At 44.7% G+C, this 18204-nt stretch overlaps 1 protein-coding gene across 4 annotated transcripts in view; it reads right to left on the bottom strand.

The window, feature by feature from the left end:
* The window catches only part of ESRP1 (epithelial splicing regulatory protein 1), a 33791-nt gene extending 20858 nt beyond the window's left edge, over positions 1–12933 (bottom strand). For all 4 annotated transcript variants that reach the window (XM_052788409.1, XM_052788407.1, XM_052788408.1 and 1 more), the window contains exons 1-6: positions 12781–12933; positions 12447–12575; positions 11450–11563; positions 8849–8963; positions 1132–1230; positions 974–1028 (exon numbers count right to left, since the gene is read on the bottom strand). In XM_052788409.1, the coding sequence (XP_052644369.1) occupies positions 974–1028; positions 1132–1230; positions 8849–8963; positions 11450–11563; positions 12447–12575; positions 12781–12912 (644 nt within the window). In that variant the 5' untranslated portion in view covers positions 12913–12933. The remainder of the gene's footprint in view (positions 1–973; positions 1029–1131; positions 1231–8848; positions 8964–11449; positions 11564–12446; positions 12576–12780) is intronic.
* Positions 12934–18204: the final 5271 nt, after the last annotated feature.

The following is an 18204-nucleotide window of genomic DNA, read 5'->3' as shown; positions in this document are numbered from 1 at the left end:
TTCTCAGGTGGCCTTTCTGTAGGTGTCTGTCCCAAGCTGTTGCCCCTCACCTCCTAATTCTGTACTTCTCACTATCACAATAAGATTGGAATCTTCCACCTCATCCCAGGATTTTGTTAGTGAAAGGGAAAAGGCTTAGAACAATGCTAAAACATAACCCCTGAGCTACTCTCACTGGATACTTTCTGCCAATATTGGTGCATTCTTTTCTTGCTTCTTTTGGCTCAAACACCGGCATCATCTACCATTATAACAGTTCCTTAATCTGGAAGGGGGAAGTAAGTATTCATGCAAGACGGGAATATAAATAAGGTCAGTTTAACACCAGTCTCTTGTGAAACTGCAGAGGGAGTATCCAGCAAACCACTGAGAAAAATCTGTATTCATACATAGAAAAGCATGATTACATTTAAAAAAAAAACCAAAACACACAAGCAACAAAACAGTCATCAAAAGTAGATAAAGCTTTATGTTTAAAACATATTTGGGAAGACGATCATCACAGCTTAAGCAATTTACTGGTAGCACAGTATCTTTATGGAAATGTTTCTTCCCTATAAAAAAAACCTCATGATGTGTGTTCAGTAACTGTGAAGCAAATTGCAGGAAGAGTGTAGGAGTTAGTACCAATAGGGTTACTTCTGGAAAACTGCTTACATTCTTTGTTAATAGCACAGCACACTTAACACCCATTATAAGCACTTATTAGCAGAACCCAGAACTACCAGCAGCTAACAGGCAACACTGAAGCCTAGCAAGATAACTGGCTTGCATCTGATCATAGAATATCTGTTTCCTTTCCCCACTTAAAGCATCTAATTGATTGCCACAGCAGCAGCAAGATAAATAAAAATACTGGCAACAGCTATTTGCAAATTAGCAATACAGAGAAGTACAGCTTATCTAAGCAGTATCTTTAAAAAAAAAAAAGGGGGGGGGGGCCACACACAGAGAGAAGAGGGAAGATACTTACCAAGGTCCACTTTCAAATTTGTAGTTCACTCTTTCTGGATCTGAAAATCGGTGGTCTATGAAATACAGCACAAGTTATTTTCTTTTTCCTCAGCATACAGGACAGGCAGGAAAAAAAAACAAACAAGCAGAGAAAACTCGTTCATCACAATCACTTACTGTACGGTTCAGATATTAGTGTTAAAATAATATTCCCCATATCTTCAACTTGAGAGGCTCCATAGGGAAATGCTGGACTGTTCTTGTCAAGATTTAAATCTTTATGCTGGAGTTAAGTCAATCATCACCAAACAGATCTCTAATTGGCTTCCTGCTAGAGCAACAAGCTTTCATGTTATCCTTGATGGTAAGTCACTTCTCAGGGGAAGATTTAATCCATTTTCCTGCTGGGATACATTAGCTGTTCTGCCTTGGCCTCTAACTACTGCCACCTGTGTGAGTGTGAGGTCACTCCAGAAAGTGTCTGGGGACAAGACCCCATAATAAGGACATATATATATATATGTATATATATATATAAAAAATATACTCATGAATTAGGTATGTTTGACAGACAGATACACTTTTGCATGCAGAAGAGACTGGAGTTCTGTCCTCTTTAATTAACATCTTCTTTAATCTCTAGGGGAAGACCTGGGGAAGGAGGAGAAGCAAACCATCAACTAGAAGCTCCAGAAATAGGATATACCACATGCTTTCTGAACAAGTAAATCCCAAAGTAGAATAAATACCTTACTCAGCACTTTGACAAGATTCACAAACAGCACCTTGTCTAAACCTTGCCTATTAGAAGTTACAACCTGAGTTTTACACTGTTATGCAGAAGCATTTTGAGAATCTGGTAAGAGTGCACCATTGTAGATAACCAAGGGACAAAACGGAGTGCCACAATCCCTATCATCTTCGATCTGAAGAATTTTGGAATATGATAGCAAGGATAAGCTCTCCTGCAACAGAGAGCAGGAAGTGTTCTGTCCTGGAAAGACAGGCTGTAGAATGACCAGATAAAAACCCCATGTTCATAAAGGGAGTCTGATAAAAATTGCACATCTTTTTCACACAACTTTAAAAGGAGTTTACTATGGTATCTCTCCTGCTTCATGTCATATTTGCCCCTCTCTAACACCACACTACAGGACTATAAGATTACTTGCAACTCCATCATTATAAAGCAAATTTTTAAAGACGTCTTTTCCACTCACATCTTCTTTGATGAGTGTAGGGTAAAAAAAAAAACCAATGAGGAACAGAACAAGAAGTGAAATATAAAGCAATCTGGGAATAGGACTTGCTTTTTTGACTTCTCTTATCACTCTGCATCAAGACTTTAGAGCAAAAGTGAGAGAGTTCCTTAAAGACAACCTATCCTGGCATGTCAGTACAGTAATGCAAGACATTCAAAACACTTAAATACACCAATTATTTGCCCACATCCCTGAAAAAACTACATTAGACACATTTCAAATGCTCAAGAGTCTACATTTTGCTGCTCAAAAGTTGCTTCTCAGTCCAAGATGGCAAGGTTCCTCCTAAAAGAAAAAAGAGCTTTCTCCACCTAGAGCTGAGCACATTTTGAGTTGGCAGATGCCTATATGAAGGGCAGGGAACAGAAGAACAGCTTCTGTTAGAAACAGACACCACACACCTGCTTTGTCACATCATCTCATTAACAGCAGAGGCAGCACAAATTTCATTGTGAAATAAAGTCTTTCCTATTATTTGTGGGATGACTGCAAGTCACTCCTACAAAACAGGGGTTTTTAAATTGTTTTTGAAGTTTGACTGTTATCTTGCTGTAAGATGAAAAATAATTTCAACTGAATTAACAAACTCCTCTTCCACATCAAGGAAAGGAAAGCTGCTGTGCCACCACAATACACTTTGAGGCTAATTTGATTTTGAGTCTTTGTTGGTTTTAAGCATGCATTGGAGTATGGAAAGTGAGAGGATGGTGCTTAGTCTTACAAGAACATTTGAAGTTTAAGTGAATTATCATAGTTTAAAACCCAGAAAACTTAAACCAGTGATCCATCCCCTCCAACTCCTTTACTAAATACAGTTTGCTAGCCATTGCCATTACCCTCCCTGCTCGGACCTTCTTTGGAGTGAAGTAGTGAAGAACATTAAATGGTTTTCTTAAAAACTAAGCTAAAAACCCTGAACAAGCCACATGCAACAACCCCAAAGCACAATGTAAGAGACTATCAGTATTTATGACAAGAAACTTCTTCATTGCAGTATCTCTTCCTAAGCTGTACACTCAAGGTCATCTCCTCCCTTGCCCCCTGGGGAAGAGGGGTTGAAAAGAAAAATAATCCACAGACTCCCTTGCAGAGAGAGTACCTAATCAGCACCACACAGATGTTTCTGGGCACCTCATGTATCAGAGCAGAGTGCTTCTCCTCCTTTTCCTGACACCCTTCCCCCTGAAGCATTTAACAGCTCCACACTGCACTTTAGCAGAGTCTCTGCTGCCCATCCAGGGAACCAGAAGCTGCTGAAGATGCAAGTATTGAAACTCTGTTTTTGCCTGACCATTTTTTATAAAGATTTTGGAAATATTATGTTTCCTCTGTCAGAGTCAAGAGAAATTGGGCAGGAGTTTCAATAGCTATTACAGCAGGGGACATGCATACACATGTGCACACACATGCACTTGGCTGTTAGGCTGCTGTCAAAACTGAAGAGACATTTCAGTATTTCCTTTTTGCAGAGCCAAAGATCCTTACAAGCAATCAGCCTCCGGAGAAGGGAATGCAGCAGTGTGAAGGCACTGGGAATTTGAAGCAAGGCAGTAACATAAGGAAAAACAAAACTCCTCCACCCCATGTTCATTTTCTTCAGAAAACATTTTCATTGAAAATATTGATCAACAGGAGATATAGTTCCTAAAAATGCTCTAGTGCCAACAGAAGTTGGTACCAGGTGTTCAGAAACAGGGAGTCAGCTGTGCCTAGGAACTCTAGATTAATATAAACACAGTGGGAGGGGAAGAAGAAAGTCATCAACATTAGCAGGAGGGAGAAATTGCTTACACCTTCACCTCTGATTAGCTAGAAGCAAGGCTTTTAGGCAAGACTGGAGAAGAAACTTGATAGTTTTCTGCACATGTAAGGAGCATGTTAATAATAACATTAGTTAAGTGAAAACTTGAATTCTAAAGAACAAGACCTACTACATACAGATGGACTCCTACAAATGGAGGCACTAGAAGTTATGGACGCTTGGGAAAAAGCTGTTAATGGAATAGTCTTTATAAAATCCACCCCTTGCTCTGTGAAGGGATACAAGACCACACATGCATTTGTGATATTTAAAGGTTGCCCCTCCTGGGCAATTGGAAAGAGTTGATTGCAGTGGGTAAATTCAAGTTCACATTTAAAGAAGTGTTAGAAAACAGACCTGGTTGTCTAAAGCTACTATATGCAATAGCGTGGACACATTCTAAATGAAGCAACGGGCAAAAGACACTCCCAAACAACAAAGCAGGATGGGAAACAAGGAACTTCTTAATCTTGCTGCACAGCTGCAGTACCACCTCCTGCAACACTCAGCAAGTTAACAAAGGGGGCAGGAGGGAAGGCATATTCTATATCAGGGTTGCCTATATAATATGGAAGAAATTCCTAGATCATTTCCTCAGATTCATCACCACAGCTTCACCCACTGCCAGTGCCCTCCAAGACTTCTTCCCTCCCACTGTCTCTTCCATTTCTCAGTCTCTCAGCTCCTTTAACTATGGCAAAAGAAATACTGAACAACTAACTGAAGTCTGAGATGACATGACATGAACTAGTATTGCAGTTGCATTCTGCACTGATCCTCTTCCCCCTTTGTTCTGTTTTTAAGTCTCTTCAGGCAGAAGATAACATCTTTTTAAATACTACTTTGCATAAAAGTAAGCTGATGTTACCCAGTTCCTGGGTACTATCACAGGAAATACAAACAGCAATATACAAGATTCTCAGGTAATACCCAATAATGAGCTTTTTATTGCCAGAGTTAAGTACTATTGGTTATAACTGTGCTCCACATCTTGTTTTCAACACACCCAGGTCAAAAAAAACCCCAAACCCCACCAAGTTTCAGTATTGCAGTATCCAGATTGTATCCAGCACATTAAACAGGCTGTTCTGAAGTACACCTGTGTTTCTACAGACAATATTCAGCAGGTACTTCTGGTAAGGAGTTATCCTCACAAACCCAGTTCAGAAGTGAGTGGGGCAAACCATGCACTGGAGGAAGCAAGAGCTATTTGCCATTTAATTGCTTCTGCACACCCAATCTTAAGGCAAAGGATGAGTCTTCTGCAGACTGAATATGAATAGTCATGCAAGCTTTGTTCACTCCACCCTGAAGGCACTCACAGCGGTGAAAACTGGCTCAGCAAGCTTTGCAAATCAAGTGCAGCAAGTATGGGAGGTACAGAGGGTGCCAGAACAACCCTCCTCCTTTTGTATACATACACATGTTTAAAAAAAAAAAAGATTTCAACAGACCTGAGTTCCTTTCTCTGCTGGAACATGATCGCTTCTCTCAAGTTTTTTGTTACTCGAAATTTCTCATAATTGTCCTGCTGTCACTACTCTTACACAATACTGACTAGAGAAAGTCTGCCAGAAGACTGTCTCCTACACCAAAAACTGTTTTAAGACTGTAAGTCAGGCAGCAGTAGCACTCAGAGATAACAGTTACAACTAGTCTCAGTTCTTCCTCAGTCCCTTGAATTTCATGGCAATTTTAACATTTCCTTACCTTGAATTAAAAGAAATCAGTGGCTGTTTGTACATCAAATTTATAATTTCTTGGGGGTGGGGAAGTGGTGGATGCAAAGCTTGCACCTGAATGCTTGGATTTGGAATAGTTTCATTGCTGTACACAATTTCAAGTAGTTTGCTGAGAGAATAAGTCCCAAAAGTACTTTCTAAAGGAAGAAAAACCCAGCCAATTGTTTGGTTTAATATCTCTATTCTCTTTTTCAAGATTGTGCTTGCCTTGTCTGCAAGAAATACATAGCCAAGCACCAACTACCCAGTGTGTTATACACTAGAATATGTATCTTGAATGACTGTGCAGTAGGAAGTTCTCCCCTGACTGTTGGGAACAATAGAGTACATTCCATTTGCCTGTAATTTGTTGTTTAATCAAATGTTAGTCATAAAATCTTTGAAGAATCCTAATACTTTAAGTGACTGTACAATAATACCCAGGTTTCCCCTAACTCCTTCATATCACACACATTTCCTCTCACTGATCACAACCATCTTGCACACAGGTAAATGGAAATGTAAGTACATGAATGGATGTGCCCCCCACGCAAATCATTCTAGTCCTGCTCCTACCAGTGTGTAAATGCAGGTCTTCTGCATATCTAGTCAGTACCCTACCCCTAAACCAAAACCTTCTATCCCCACCAAATGCCAGCAGACCTGACCCAATATAGTTTGTGTAGCACAAATCATGGAAGATTCCCCTCATGCAGCCCCTTTAGCTATGGGGTGGAAGATCTGCACTTTCTACAACAATAACAAGAGCTTGGTCAGGTTCTGTGCACTAATCTCTAACTTCATTTCAACCTACTCCATTTTTTTTTAAAATTTTTTTTTGTCCCCCACCTCAGCATACCCACTTCAAATCCAAGTTACTTTTCATTTAGACACTTTCTTTTCTTTGCTACATAACTGTCTAAGGAGGAAAGTAGCTGTCCTGCTTACATGAAAGGAAAAAAAAAAATCTCTGCACAAAACTGTTTGAACTAGTCTTTAAACTTAGCACCTGCTTCAGCAATTTTTTTTTTTTTATCCCAAGCATTACATGCATGTCCAGACTCTCCAAGTGCAATTAACTTACACAGCTTCTGACACTAGGGAGATTAAGTCAATACATTTCAGCAAGGTGAGGAGAAAGTTATCATATTTGTCAATAAAAGGAAAACAAATATTATTTTATCTTTTTGGTCTCTGCATCCTCTGCCCTCAGCACCCTCAAGCAATATAGGGCAGAAACAGTTAATTTCAGCCATGTTGCATAAACATAGCAAGTTTACAAATAAGAGCATCAGCAGTTACAAAAGACAACAAACTACAAAGATTAATACAGAACCAGAATGAAGTTACTTAGGTTTATATACACCTTAAGAAGCATATCGGATCCAGAATTCAGACTCAAGCTGAAAGTATTTGGATAGAGTAACCGAGCTTCTAGAACTTTGAGGAAATACTGTTGGCAACTGCCAAAACCACCCTCAGATGGTACTGACTCTTTAGGGGCTTCCCAACAGTCGGGTAATTGCAGGGTGGTCTGCTCCCCTCTCCCAGCAGGCAGGGAGTACACAGACTGTCACTGTGCCTTAGCTGCCCAGTGACACTCCAGGTGCCTACAGTCACATGACTATTTCCACAGTGGCAAGACATACACCAGACATTCACACAAGGAGAAAGCAAAGGCATCTCTCCAAAACAGCCAAAGTAGCTCATTGTCTTTAACTTCTCCATCTCACATCAAAGCATCCCTAAACAATGTATTAAGTTTTGGACCATAACTTTAAGAAGTCTCCATCATCCAGCTTCTAGACTATGCAACACAAGCATTTATTTCACTTTTCTACATAAAAATTTCACACTCCTACAGTAAGCATACCGCTTTGCTTCAGAGTAGGGGCAGAAGTGATTTCTGCCTCTTCACTAGGGGAGATTAATCTTAATTTGCAGATGACAAAGCATAGCAGACAGCCTCCAGTATTCAACCTTATGGTTAAACACAAAAAAATCCACACATACATAGATATTTTATGGCCCCTGACGCAGGTACAAAGCCCAGGTGATACTAGTCCTGCAGTGAAAGGCCAAAACAATTCAGAAGCCACAGACTTTTGAGTCTGAAAAATACCAGCTCTTAATGGCAACCACTCTATGGACACAATAAGCTAGTCAGAGAAAAAAAGTTATTAACAACAACAAAACCCAATAAAAATATAAAAAGAGTACTCTCAAATTCTTTTATCCTTCCTTGCTAGCTAGCTTTTGTGGTCACTGCTTCAATAGGTCAGTAGGGAAGTCAAGTGTTTTCCATGTCCGAGAGTATGTTTGATACAAGGACTGGAGCCTGCAGCAAGAGGGGAGACTGCCAGATAAGCAAGGAGGAAGGCACAGCCAAGTCATTTACAGCCCCAGTTTCGGCTCTGGTAATTGTACATGGCACACAAACAAAACCAAGCTAAGACTAGTAAAGAGCCAGAAAGGACTAGCTTACAGACCACTTAAAACTATTCAGAAAGTAATTTTAGACATCCCTGTCACTGGAAATGGAAACATGTTACTGACTGCATCTTATTGCCAGCCCAGCCTCACCTTGCTAGGTGCAACATATACAACTTCCACGAGACTGAATACCACATGTGCCAACAGCATCCCTGCCTTTGGTTCACTCCTGAATCAAAGATTCACTACAAGTTCACACCAAGAATAACTGTTTCCCCTCCTAAAAATTAAGATGTCTCCCAGCATTCACTCTTGCCTAAAAATAAAATAAAAATCTAACTGATGCAACAAGCAACCTCACAACTTTAACATTAGGATTCATGTCAGCAATTTGAACAAATGTGCCAGTTACACTAGACTGTGAAGTTTAAAGAGACAAAACTATAAAGGTAGTAAAGAAAATGTACAGAAATCAAGAAGAAATACAGGATTTTCCCCATGGGAGCATGCATATGTTTTTATCTTTATCTTTGTGAGAAAGCTCAGTACTGCTCCAAGTCACTCATTAAAGTTATACCACCCCTGAACATGTGTTGCAAGCATTACTCATGCATTTCTGTCCTAAAATTCAGACAAAACTGTAACAGCAGTAGATACCATCACTGTTAAAAGGATACATTCTGTCATGGCCGCCACATCGAGTTTGCTAAGGTCAGGTGAGCCAGGGCAACACTTCTTGAACTCTTTCCGCAAGTCAAAAAAGGAGTAGAAGCATTCAGGCAGTAAGATATTCTGTAAAAGGACAAAGTAACTACTGTCAGCTAGGGTGAGTTCAATCTATTTTGTCTTTAGATAACAAACTTTCTAACAATTTCCTTATAATGGGTAGGAAACACAAACAGCCTTTGCTACAGAGAAACTCACATAGCTCTTCTTAGACACATTAATATGTTTATAAACTTTTTTGCTTAAGCAGCTTCCTCTCTGCATGGTTTAAAAAGAGAAATGTATTTTTTTCACTGGAGAAGCATTTGCTATTATTACTAGTATCTCAGATCCAATATATACATATGAGAGCAAATGCCTGCTATTGCAACATTTATCATCAATTCTTGATTCCAATTTTAACTGTTTTGGTTTATAGACAAGGCTGAGTTTTCAGAGAATAGTCACACTTCAAATATTTATTCCCTAAAAACAAACAAACCAGCAACCTGCCCCCCCAAAAAAGAAAAAACAACAGAAAACCCAACTATGTGCAGGTGAGGGTTTGATATGGTACAGAGGTTGTCAATCTACGAGTCTACGCGTGGTAATTGCTTTAACTGCGGCATATGAAGCCAGGATCAAGTTATGTAGCCTGCTGAAAGTCAATAAAAACCTTTTCACTCCACCACTACATCTACCACATGCTTTTAATTTTTTGGGGGGTAGGAAAAAGACATGGAGAAGACTTGGGGGAAGCTGTTTAAACCAACACAACCCCCCTACTCGTTTAGTTAGCTCTTCACCCCAGAGCTTCCCCACAGACACAATACTTTGTATTCCACTTAGCTGTTTGTTGCCTACACTGCCTCTCTAGACCAAATATAAGGGCTTTCTGTGATTTAACGACTAGTTAGCATCTTGGCATTATAAGAGAATGACAGGATATGTGAAAGCACATTTAGGGATCCTGAAGAAAAAAGTTTAGGCTCTAAAACAAGTTCTGCTTCAAGAACATTAGAGCTTATCTTAGTATATGGACAGGTGCATTAGGCAAACGATACTCTTTAAAGACAAACTTAGGAAAATGCAGGTGTGCTTGCCAAGACTTCCTGCTCTAGTTTTAGCATGGCTATTTTTCTTCCTTGATGAGAGATCAAATTCTGTACTTCACTGACATTCAGTTGGAACAGTTGATACCAATTCATTCTCCAAATACTGTGAGCTGCTAGATTGGTTCAGACTGGGCATCTCAAAAGAAATAAATATATTCTCAAGAGCCTAGTGATTTCTGCCTATCTGGATTTTAGTGATTCCCCCAGCCCCACCTCAGGATTAGGGTATGCACCAAAGAACTATTACAGGTCTCATAAGCATCTGGTTTACTTAATCTATAGGCAGCACAGAGATTTGAAACGAATAATTCTTAACAAAACAGCAACACAAGATTTTGATGAAGATTTGATTCCTATCAGTGACCCTGTGATGATATAGAAAAAGGATGCCTATCCCTGACAAACTTATATAATTATAGTTGTCCCTTCTTTTGTCCATGTAATTTAACTACATGGAGAGACTAACTGTATAAAACACATACCCATTACAAGTGAGAAGTCTGTTAAAAACGCATTTCCACATTTTCTCACATTATACCCTAAGACAAGTTACATATATAGGGACTATCTCTTAACTCTGAATCAGGCTCACTGTTTCTCTTCTAAACCTTTAAAGGTATAAATACTTAGAGCACCAACAAGTATTAAAACCAAACTCGTCCAATATCAGTTTTGTAACAGCACAAACTGGCAGCAGTGCCCCTTCAAAGATGAAGCAGCAAACTGATGGACACAGAGATCAGTTGCAAGGAGAGGAGCAGAACAGCTCAGTTAGAGCAATGCATGTTCATAGCAAACCACAAAATGAGTTGTTATTAATATTGAAGCAGTTATTTCAGGACTAAAGACCTGGCATATTGCTGCAACCCTATCACTAATGAAAAGTAGGCAGGTCCTCATAACACTGTTAGTGATTTGGCAACTCTGAAGTTATAGAAAACTCTAGACTATGGGACTAGTCATCACTCACAGCCTGCCTCAAACTACTGTTCAGCTCCTTACAAATACAAGCACCGCCCTCAGAGCATCAACTGAATACACAAGGATTGAAAGTTGCCGAAGCTAAAGGTGAATGTAAAATTTCAAAAGACAGTTTATGATTAAGGTGGTTAACTATTTGGCAACACTTCCAAATTCCCACTTGTTAACCCATTGTAGCTCCTACAGCTGTAGCTGTACAAGTACTCTGTCAATGCATTGCTCCTTTCTCAAACACTTAACTCCAGAAAAATCTTTCTCCTAATTTACCTTAAAAAGGCATCTCAGGACTACATAAGCACAGGGCATTGTCTATGCCTTCCACATGGACAGGCTCTTTAGTCTGGTAAGCATATTAACACGAGTGATGTTTGTGCTGCGGTTGCGTGGAAGCACCCTCATAGTAAAGAGAAGTTGATCAGTTTTGCAAGAAATCATATAAAGCACACTAAGAGTCAAACTTAAGCTACAGCTACATACCTTTTTGGAAGCTTCAGGGTGCAGAACCTGCCTGATGTGCAACTGTCCATCAGTACAGAAACAGAAGGAAGTACCTACACCGATGTTCAGCTCATTGCTCACGGACTGATTAAACTGAAAGCAGGAACAACAAAAAAAACATACATGTAAAAAAGATCAGGGTGGCTGTGCTAGGCAGCATCATCAGTTGGTAACATGTTATTCCTGAGCAGCAGGAACATGGAGCTGGAGTTCCTTTCTGTATAAGCCTAGTCCTTCACTTCTGTAGATCCATTTCTTACTAGCTAAGCATATAACTTTCATGATAACTATCTTCACAAGGAAATTGCCCCTTTCCCCCCCCTTCTAATGAGATGTGGCCACACAGACCATCCACATCACAGAATAAAAAATAATCCTTTTCTAGGAGCATTTGCAAGAGCACTGTAAGGAGATGTAAAGCTGGTTGCAGAGAGCTGAGGGAGTGCCAGGGCAGAAGAGTCTTTCAGACAGGGCACTCAAGCATGTTGGAAAGGAGACAGGCTTTCAGCCCTACCCTCAGTGAGAATCATGCACACCTCCCTGTTTATCTAGGGCCTTCAGCACCGTCTCCTTCCCAGGACTGATGAGCCACCACAAGCCTTAACAGGGCCTGCCACCACCCAGCCTTTTCAGCGGGCACCTAAACTTAGCCTCTTCCAGCACTGATTAGGGCTCGCTCTCAGCTGAGATTCAGGGTCCAGCATGGCAGAAGGCCAGGATAGGGGGGATGCTTGACCCCGACCTTCCTCTCTTGGGGTTCGGTCCCTCCCAATATGAATGAGCAAAAGGCAAGGGAGAAATGCCCACAAAGCCCACCACAGACCAGGCTGCCTGGCCCACATGTGTCTGTGGTGCCCCTGTGCCAGGCTCCACTGCCCCAGTGGTGGAGGGGATAAATGGATGATAACACTGTCTCTACCCCACCGGGGAGCCCCCGAGGGAGACCAGCACCCAGCAGCCGGTTACGGGGCATCACCTGTCTCAATGCCTGCTCCAGCGGTGGAGCCAGCGCCAGGCTCTCCACATCCACCTGGGTGGTCTCCTGGCACTCAGCCGTCAGCTCCGGGTGGTCAGGCCGGACCAGCACGTCATGTAGGTGCCCCAGCTCCAGAGAAAGCAGAGGAGGGATGAGTCAGCTCCCCGGGCTGGAGGTCCCCACCTGCAGCACCGGCCCCTGCCCTCCACCAGAGCCTGCTCCAGCCTGAGGCACCCACCGCCAGTCCAGCGCTGGGGCCACCCTGCCTGTACCCAGCACGGCAGGGGCCAAGGGGAGCAGCAGGTCGGGGTGCTCCCCGCTCGGGGGAAAATACCTCCTTACTCCTCAGGTCGACCACTTTCCACAGGAGCTGGAGCAGCTCTCGCTCATCCGAGCCCAGCCTTGCCCCGTTGGTGCCCGCCGTGGTCACGAAGAGGATCACCAGGTAGTCGGGAGACGCCGTCATGGTGCCACTGGGCCAGCGGAAAGGATAAAAAGGGGATGGGGGGGGGGGAGAGAGCGAGGGAGAGAGAAAAAGGGGGAAAGAAAGGGGAGGAGGGGGGAGAGAAGAGGCGAGAGAAGAGGCCAGAAACTTTCCCTGCCCGAGGCGCTTCCAAGCGAGACCCAAGCGACAGAGCCCCCACCTGCAGCCTCGCTCCCCGAGGACCTGGCACGGGGGAGGCGCAGGCTACCCCCCCCCCTTTCCCCCGGGGCGGGCGGCGGCCGCTCCCACGCCGGCTGCACCCCTGGGAAGCGCGCAATGGCTGCGGGCTTTTCTGCGCGGGGCCGCGGCCCTACCTGCCCACCCCCGCCCCACGTGGTGCAGGTAGCACACACCTGGCGCCGCCCGCCCATTGGCCCCGCCGAGCGGGGACGTGGCAAGCGCGGGGCGGGCGGGGGTCTGCGATTGCGGGCGGGGCGCCCAGCGCGGGGCCGGGACTGCGGGCGGGGTGCGGGGGGGGCGCAGCGGCGGACGAGCTGTCCGCAGCCGCTCCGGGCCTCCGAGGAGCCCGACCGCGCGCCGACGGCGGCCCGGACCCTGCCGGGCTGCGCCTCCCGCCGTCGGGGCGCGCTGCCCGGGAAGGTGCGACTGCTCTCCGACGGGGCGGCGGAGGGGAGCGGGAGCGGGCCCGGGCGGGGCCGCCCGCTCCTGCCGGGACATGTGGCGGGCGGCGAGGGCAGGTCGGCCCTGCGTCGCCGGGCGGCCCGCGGCCACCTCCGCCTGGACGGAAGCGGAGGGGAGACAGCCACGCCGCCCGCGGCCGCCCCGACGGGTCTCCGCCCTCGGCCGCCGGGGCCGAGGGGGAAGGGAGGCAGTGTGCGGGCCGGGCGCCGCCGCCAGCGGCTCCTGCCGAGGGGGCCGGGCGGGCTCAGGGCGGCGGAGCCTCTTCCTCGGCCGTGCTCCAGGCAGCGGCGTGGCGGCCTCTGCACCGCCGTGGCACGGCGGGTCTGGTCGCGCGTGAGGAGCTGGGCGGTCGGGGTGTCGCAGCCTTCCCGCGGTGAGCTGTGGCGGTTTTGGTCCTCGTGGCAGCAACCCCGCTTCTGGCGATCTTTGTCGCGCCGTGAAATTTATGTTTTAAACGCGTATTGCTCAAAACCTGGGGTTTTTTTCAGGACGAATAACTGAAAAGGTCGCTGAATGTAGGGTAAACAAGTAACACCAACTTTCCCCAAGGAAATCCTGTAGCACACCCGGTTCTTTAAGACCCCGGTTGTGTATTTCCGACTTCATCGTGATGCTGCTTCTCTAAATTTTCACTGAGATGATGGTGCACGTGATGCTCTTCTTCATCACCATTCCTTGCGCTGGTGCTGGTTCACAGCTTGCGCCATCTTTTACTAACGTGTGCACATTTGTCTGTTTGGCAGGAAGGGAGAGGATGTGCTGCACAAGCGCTGGGGATCCCGTCAGCCACTGACTAGTCCACGCAGTGCCCAGCACCCTTGTCCTGCCCTGCCGCAGTCCAGTGCAGCGTGGTTCTCCTTGCAGGGACTGCCACCAAATTCCTGCTTGGTAGTTTATGTGCTTCCACAGATAGCCTTTGTGTGAGGGAGGGCGGCTGGCGTAATTTTCTCCCTTTTTGGTATAAGATTTCGAAAATGGCATTCTCTGATAGCAGATGATCTTTAAGGTCCCTTCCAACCCAAACCGTTCTATGATTCTATACTGCAATTTGAGGGGTAAAAATTAATTCTTCCAGTTTTTAAAAGCAGTAGCTGAAATTGGCCACGTGAATCCAGCATCAGGAAACACCCAAGCTAATCATGCCCCTTTTGTCAAAGGGTTAGAGTGCCTGGTTTTCTTTGTGCATTTGTCTTCCGACTTTCTGATGTGTTGAGTAAATCATATGTGAAGTGGAGCGCTGGGGTGTGTGTCCTCAGCGGTGGCTGCAGCTGATCTGTACTCAGCATCTGAGGAGTGGGGTTGGTCCTCACACAGGGAGTTTGCTTTGTGACCTTTGCCTAGCCTGCAGCGGAGGGATTCAATGGCACAGAGGATTTCTTTGCACAGATTCCCTTTCAGGTCTTAGTTTAGTGCAACTTGTTCTTAAAAAAACCTTCATACTTCAGTAAAAAAGTCCAGAAGTACATTTCTGAAATGACTTCACATGGGAGCATGCCAGATAGATAGTGCTTGCTTGGTTAGCTGGTTGTCTTTCAGTGAAACTTAACTATCCATTCTAGATGGTTTCCTTCCCAATGCCTGCTTGGCTTTTGAGATGCAGCCCTTGCCTTTGTGAGAACAATTTTTGGATGGATACCTGTTCCTTTACTTGTGATTTATTGTGTTCTGGCTTACGCATTTCTTTTTTTCTTCCCTCTTATGCCTTATTGTCTCGTCCCATCTTGTCTCTTTCCATCTACCAGCATCAGACTCCCCAGCCTATTGCTACAGCAGGCTGCCATTACGTATAGTAACCCCTTTCATAGGTTAAGCTGTACCCTAAAAGTATTTTTAATTCCCATAAAACCCTTTTGGGTTCTTGATTAATCTGTGTTTTATTTATTTATTTATTTTGGAAGCCGCTTGCTGCTAATTGCTACTGTAGTGCCATTACCCTTTATTTTTCTCTTTCTTGGGTAACACATTCCCTAAAATGCCTGTTTTCCAGCCACAGTTCCCATTCCACCCTCTTTCTTTCATGCCAGCAGTATCTGGTCTGACAACATGCACCAGTTGTTCAGGTTCCTGTGTTGTGTTGCCCAGGCTCCTGGCATTTGTGTACTCCCACTCCAGTTGCTTCTCCCTGGCTGTTCATTATCCCTGGGCCTGGTTAAGCATAGTCTTTACATGAAGTGTCACCGTCCAGATGACATCAGCGTTGTTACCTACAGGAATGTACTAGGGCACTTTGGGGCACGACAACCTCTCAAGGCTCCTCCCAGCACCTTGTAGCTGTATTTCTCTCCTCTGATATTCCTTCTCTTTCCCGCCTGCTGTCCGTCTGTCTAATTTCCAGCCCCTTTGCAAATCTCAGTGTAACTGTTTCTCTGCCTTTTTTGTATTAGTTCTGGTTTCCCACCATGCGTCCTTTCATGCCACTTTCTGTTTCAGCACATTTCTGAAACTACTCACACCTTCCTTCGTGCCAAGGGGCTGGTGTTAATACCACCCCCTGACCACGGCAAGAGACCTGTGTGCCCTCTTATTTACTTCCCCCGTGTTCCTGAAGTTTCCTCCTCTCACCCATTGACCCCCTTCCTCCCAGTTTATTTTGAACAAACCTGTGACATTGCACATCTTACTGTCTCCAGGTTTTTCCTGCGAGTTCTGCGTCTCCCACCCTGCTTTATTCCTCTATAGGAGGGTCTTCAATTCACCCCAATACCACCTGCAACTGTTATCCTTGCCCGTGCAGACCTTCGGTCCGTGCCAGGTCTCCCACCTGTATCACTCTTCCCCATCAGTGCTCATGTTTTCTTTCAGAATATCAAGTTTTTCCTACAGGAATGGGAGAATCAGCAGAGCTGTATTGTTTTGTTGGAATGTGTCAATGGTTACCACCAACTGTTTTTTTAATCCCTGTAAGATAATTGCTGCTGCTAACCAAATTCTGTTTTCTCCACTTTCATCAGTCAATAAATAACTCTCTACCAATACCCAAATCATTCCCTGAAATCATGCAACTGGGTGTGACATTCAAACACTGCTCCTTTACCTTGCAGCAAAGAAATGCCACTGACTTGTAAGCCCAGCCATGTGCTGAGATCAATGACATTACACTCGGAGCCGTCTGAATTGAATCCTGCAAAGCTGATTCTTCTCACATCCAGAGTCATAGCTGTTATGGGCAGCGAGGGAGTCACTGCAGATAAAAACGCAGGGCTGGAATTCCCCTGCCAGTTACAGAAACTACTCGCGCTAGCTGACCTGGTTGCAATACTGTTCCAGGCTGTCCCAGGAGAAAAGCCATCTGACTGGGACTGCGCTCCTCCAGCACAATGGTACGCGTGACGATGCCCATGTTTGGAGTAGATCTGCAAAGCTACTTTTGCGTAGAAGTCTCCAAAGAGCCCATAAACATAACCAAAATAAGCCATGGCAAGTGTCACTAGCAGCTGTAAGGCATTGTGCTACTTTAGCAAAATACATATAAAGATTTTTGTTTTTCTACATAAAAAAATTATATTAAACTCCAGGAGTTTAGATCTCTTTATCCATCAGGACAAGAGAGGGTCCCCACTCGGGACAAGAATGAAAGTTGGCAAATCTGCCAGCATGGCCAAGGAGGCCCCTTGATTCTCAAATTCTGAAATGTTTCTGTGAAGGGATTTGCAGTATTTTAACTGTATCTGTTGAAATAGTATGAGGAGGCAGTACCATGTTTTCAGTGGATTCAGAAGCAATTCCAGTCGATGAGTCTCCCTGCACTGCCACAAAACACTTCTTCAGGTGTGCTAATAAAACTGGTTGTGGAACTACGCGTTGTGGCCCAGCTCCCCAACATGTGGTGTGGGGAGAGGAACTTCCTGAACTAGTTTCACCACTGAAAATGGATATATCGAACCACAGCCTTGTTTAAACTGATGCAACGTTTTCACATGAAGTCCAACCTAGAGGACTACCAGTCCTGGTGCAAGTGAAACTGTGGAGCGCTGAGAGAGCAGCAAGCTTAGCTAACAAAAATAAAAAAAGGGACTCGCCAATTCCTGGTGTGCACACAAACCAGCTTATTTCATTAAGAAGCTGTTCCAGAAACAAGACGCAGATAATAAGGTGTAATTATCACTGTTAAGGAAAGCGCAGGTATGTGGCTGAGGCTCCAGTCAGCAGTTCAGAGACGTTACGCATCCGTCTCTAGACTTCCTCTAAAGGCACATGGCGCAGTTTTGCTGTTACAGATGTAGAACTTGTACACAAAACTTGTGTAACCACACACCGCTTGCGTAAGATCAATTCCACATCATTCTCCCGGCCACAGGCTGACTTCGGCTTCATGGCGTCCCTAATGCGCATGCAACTTAGTTGCTGTTGCAGAAGGGCATTGGATGCTAAACAAGAACATCAGGAGCTGCGGAAAAGTTACAAGGAATTGTTCTACACGTACTTCTGAGACGCTACGATTTCTTACATCCGCAGAGGGTTAGCTTTAAATGCGGAAAGGCTGCAAAGGAAATTTCTCAAGCAGGACTGAATTTAGTCAGCGCTGAGCCGGAGCTGAATCTTGTGAAACCAAGCAGAAGCAAGGCTTGGAGCGGTCTGCAGTGGCGCCCGGCCAAATTCAGGGCGATGCACGCCGAGCTGGGTCTCTGGAGA

The sequence above is a fragment of the Harpia harpyja genome, chromosome 5, assembly GCF_026419915.1.
Source record: "Harpia harpyja isolate bHarHar1 chromosome 5, bHarHar1 primary haplotype, whole genome shotgun sequence".
NCBI classification, from domain to species: domain Eukaryota; kingdom Metazoa; phylum Chordata; class Aves; order Accipitriformes; family Accipitridae; genus Harpia; species Harpia harpyja.
Note: the sequence above shows the minus strand (reverse complement) of the source record. Positions and strands in the feature narration are given on the sequence as shown.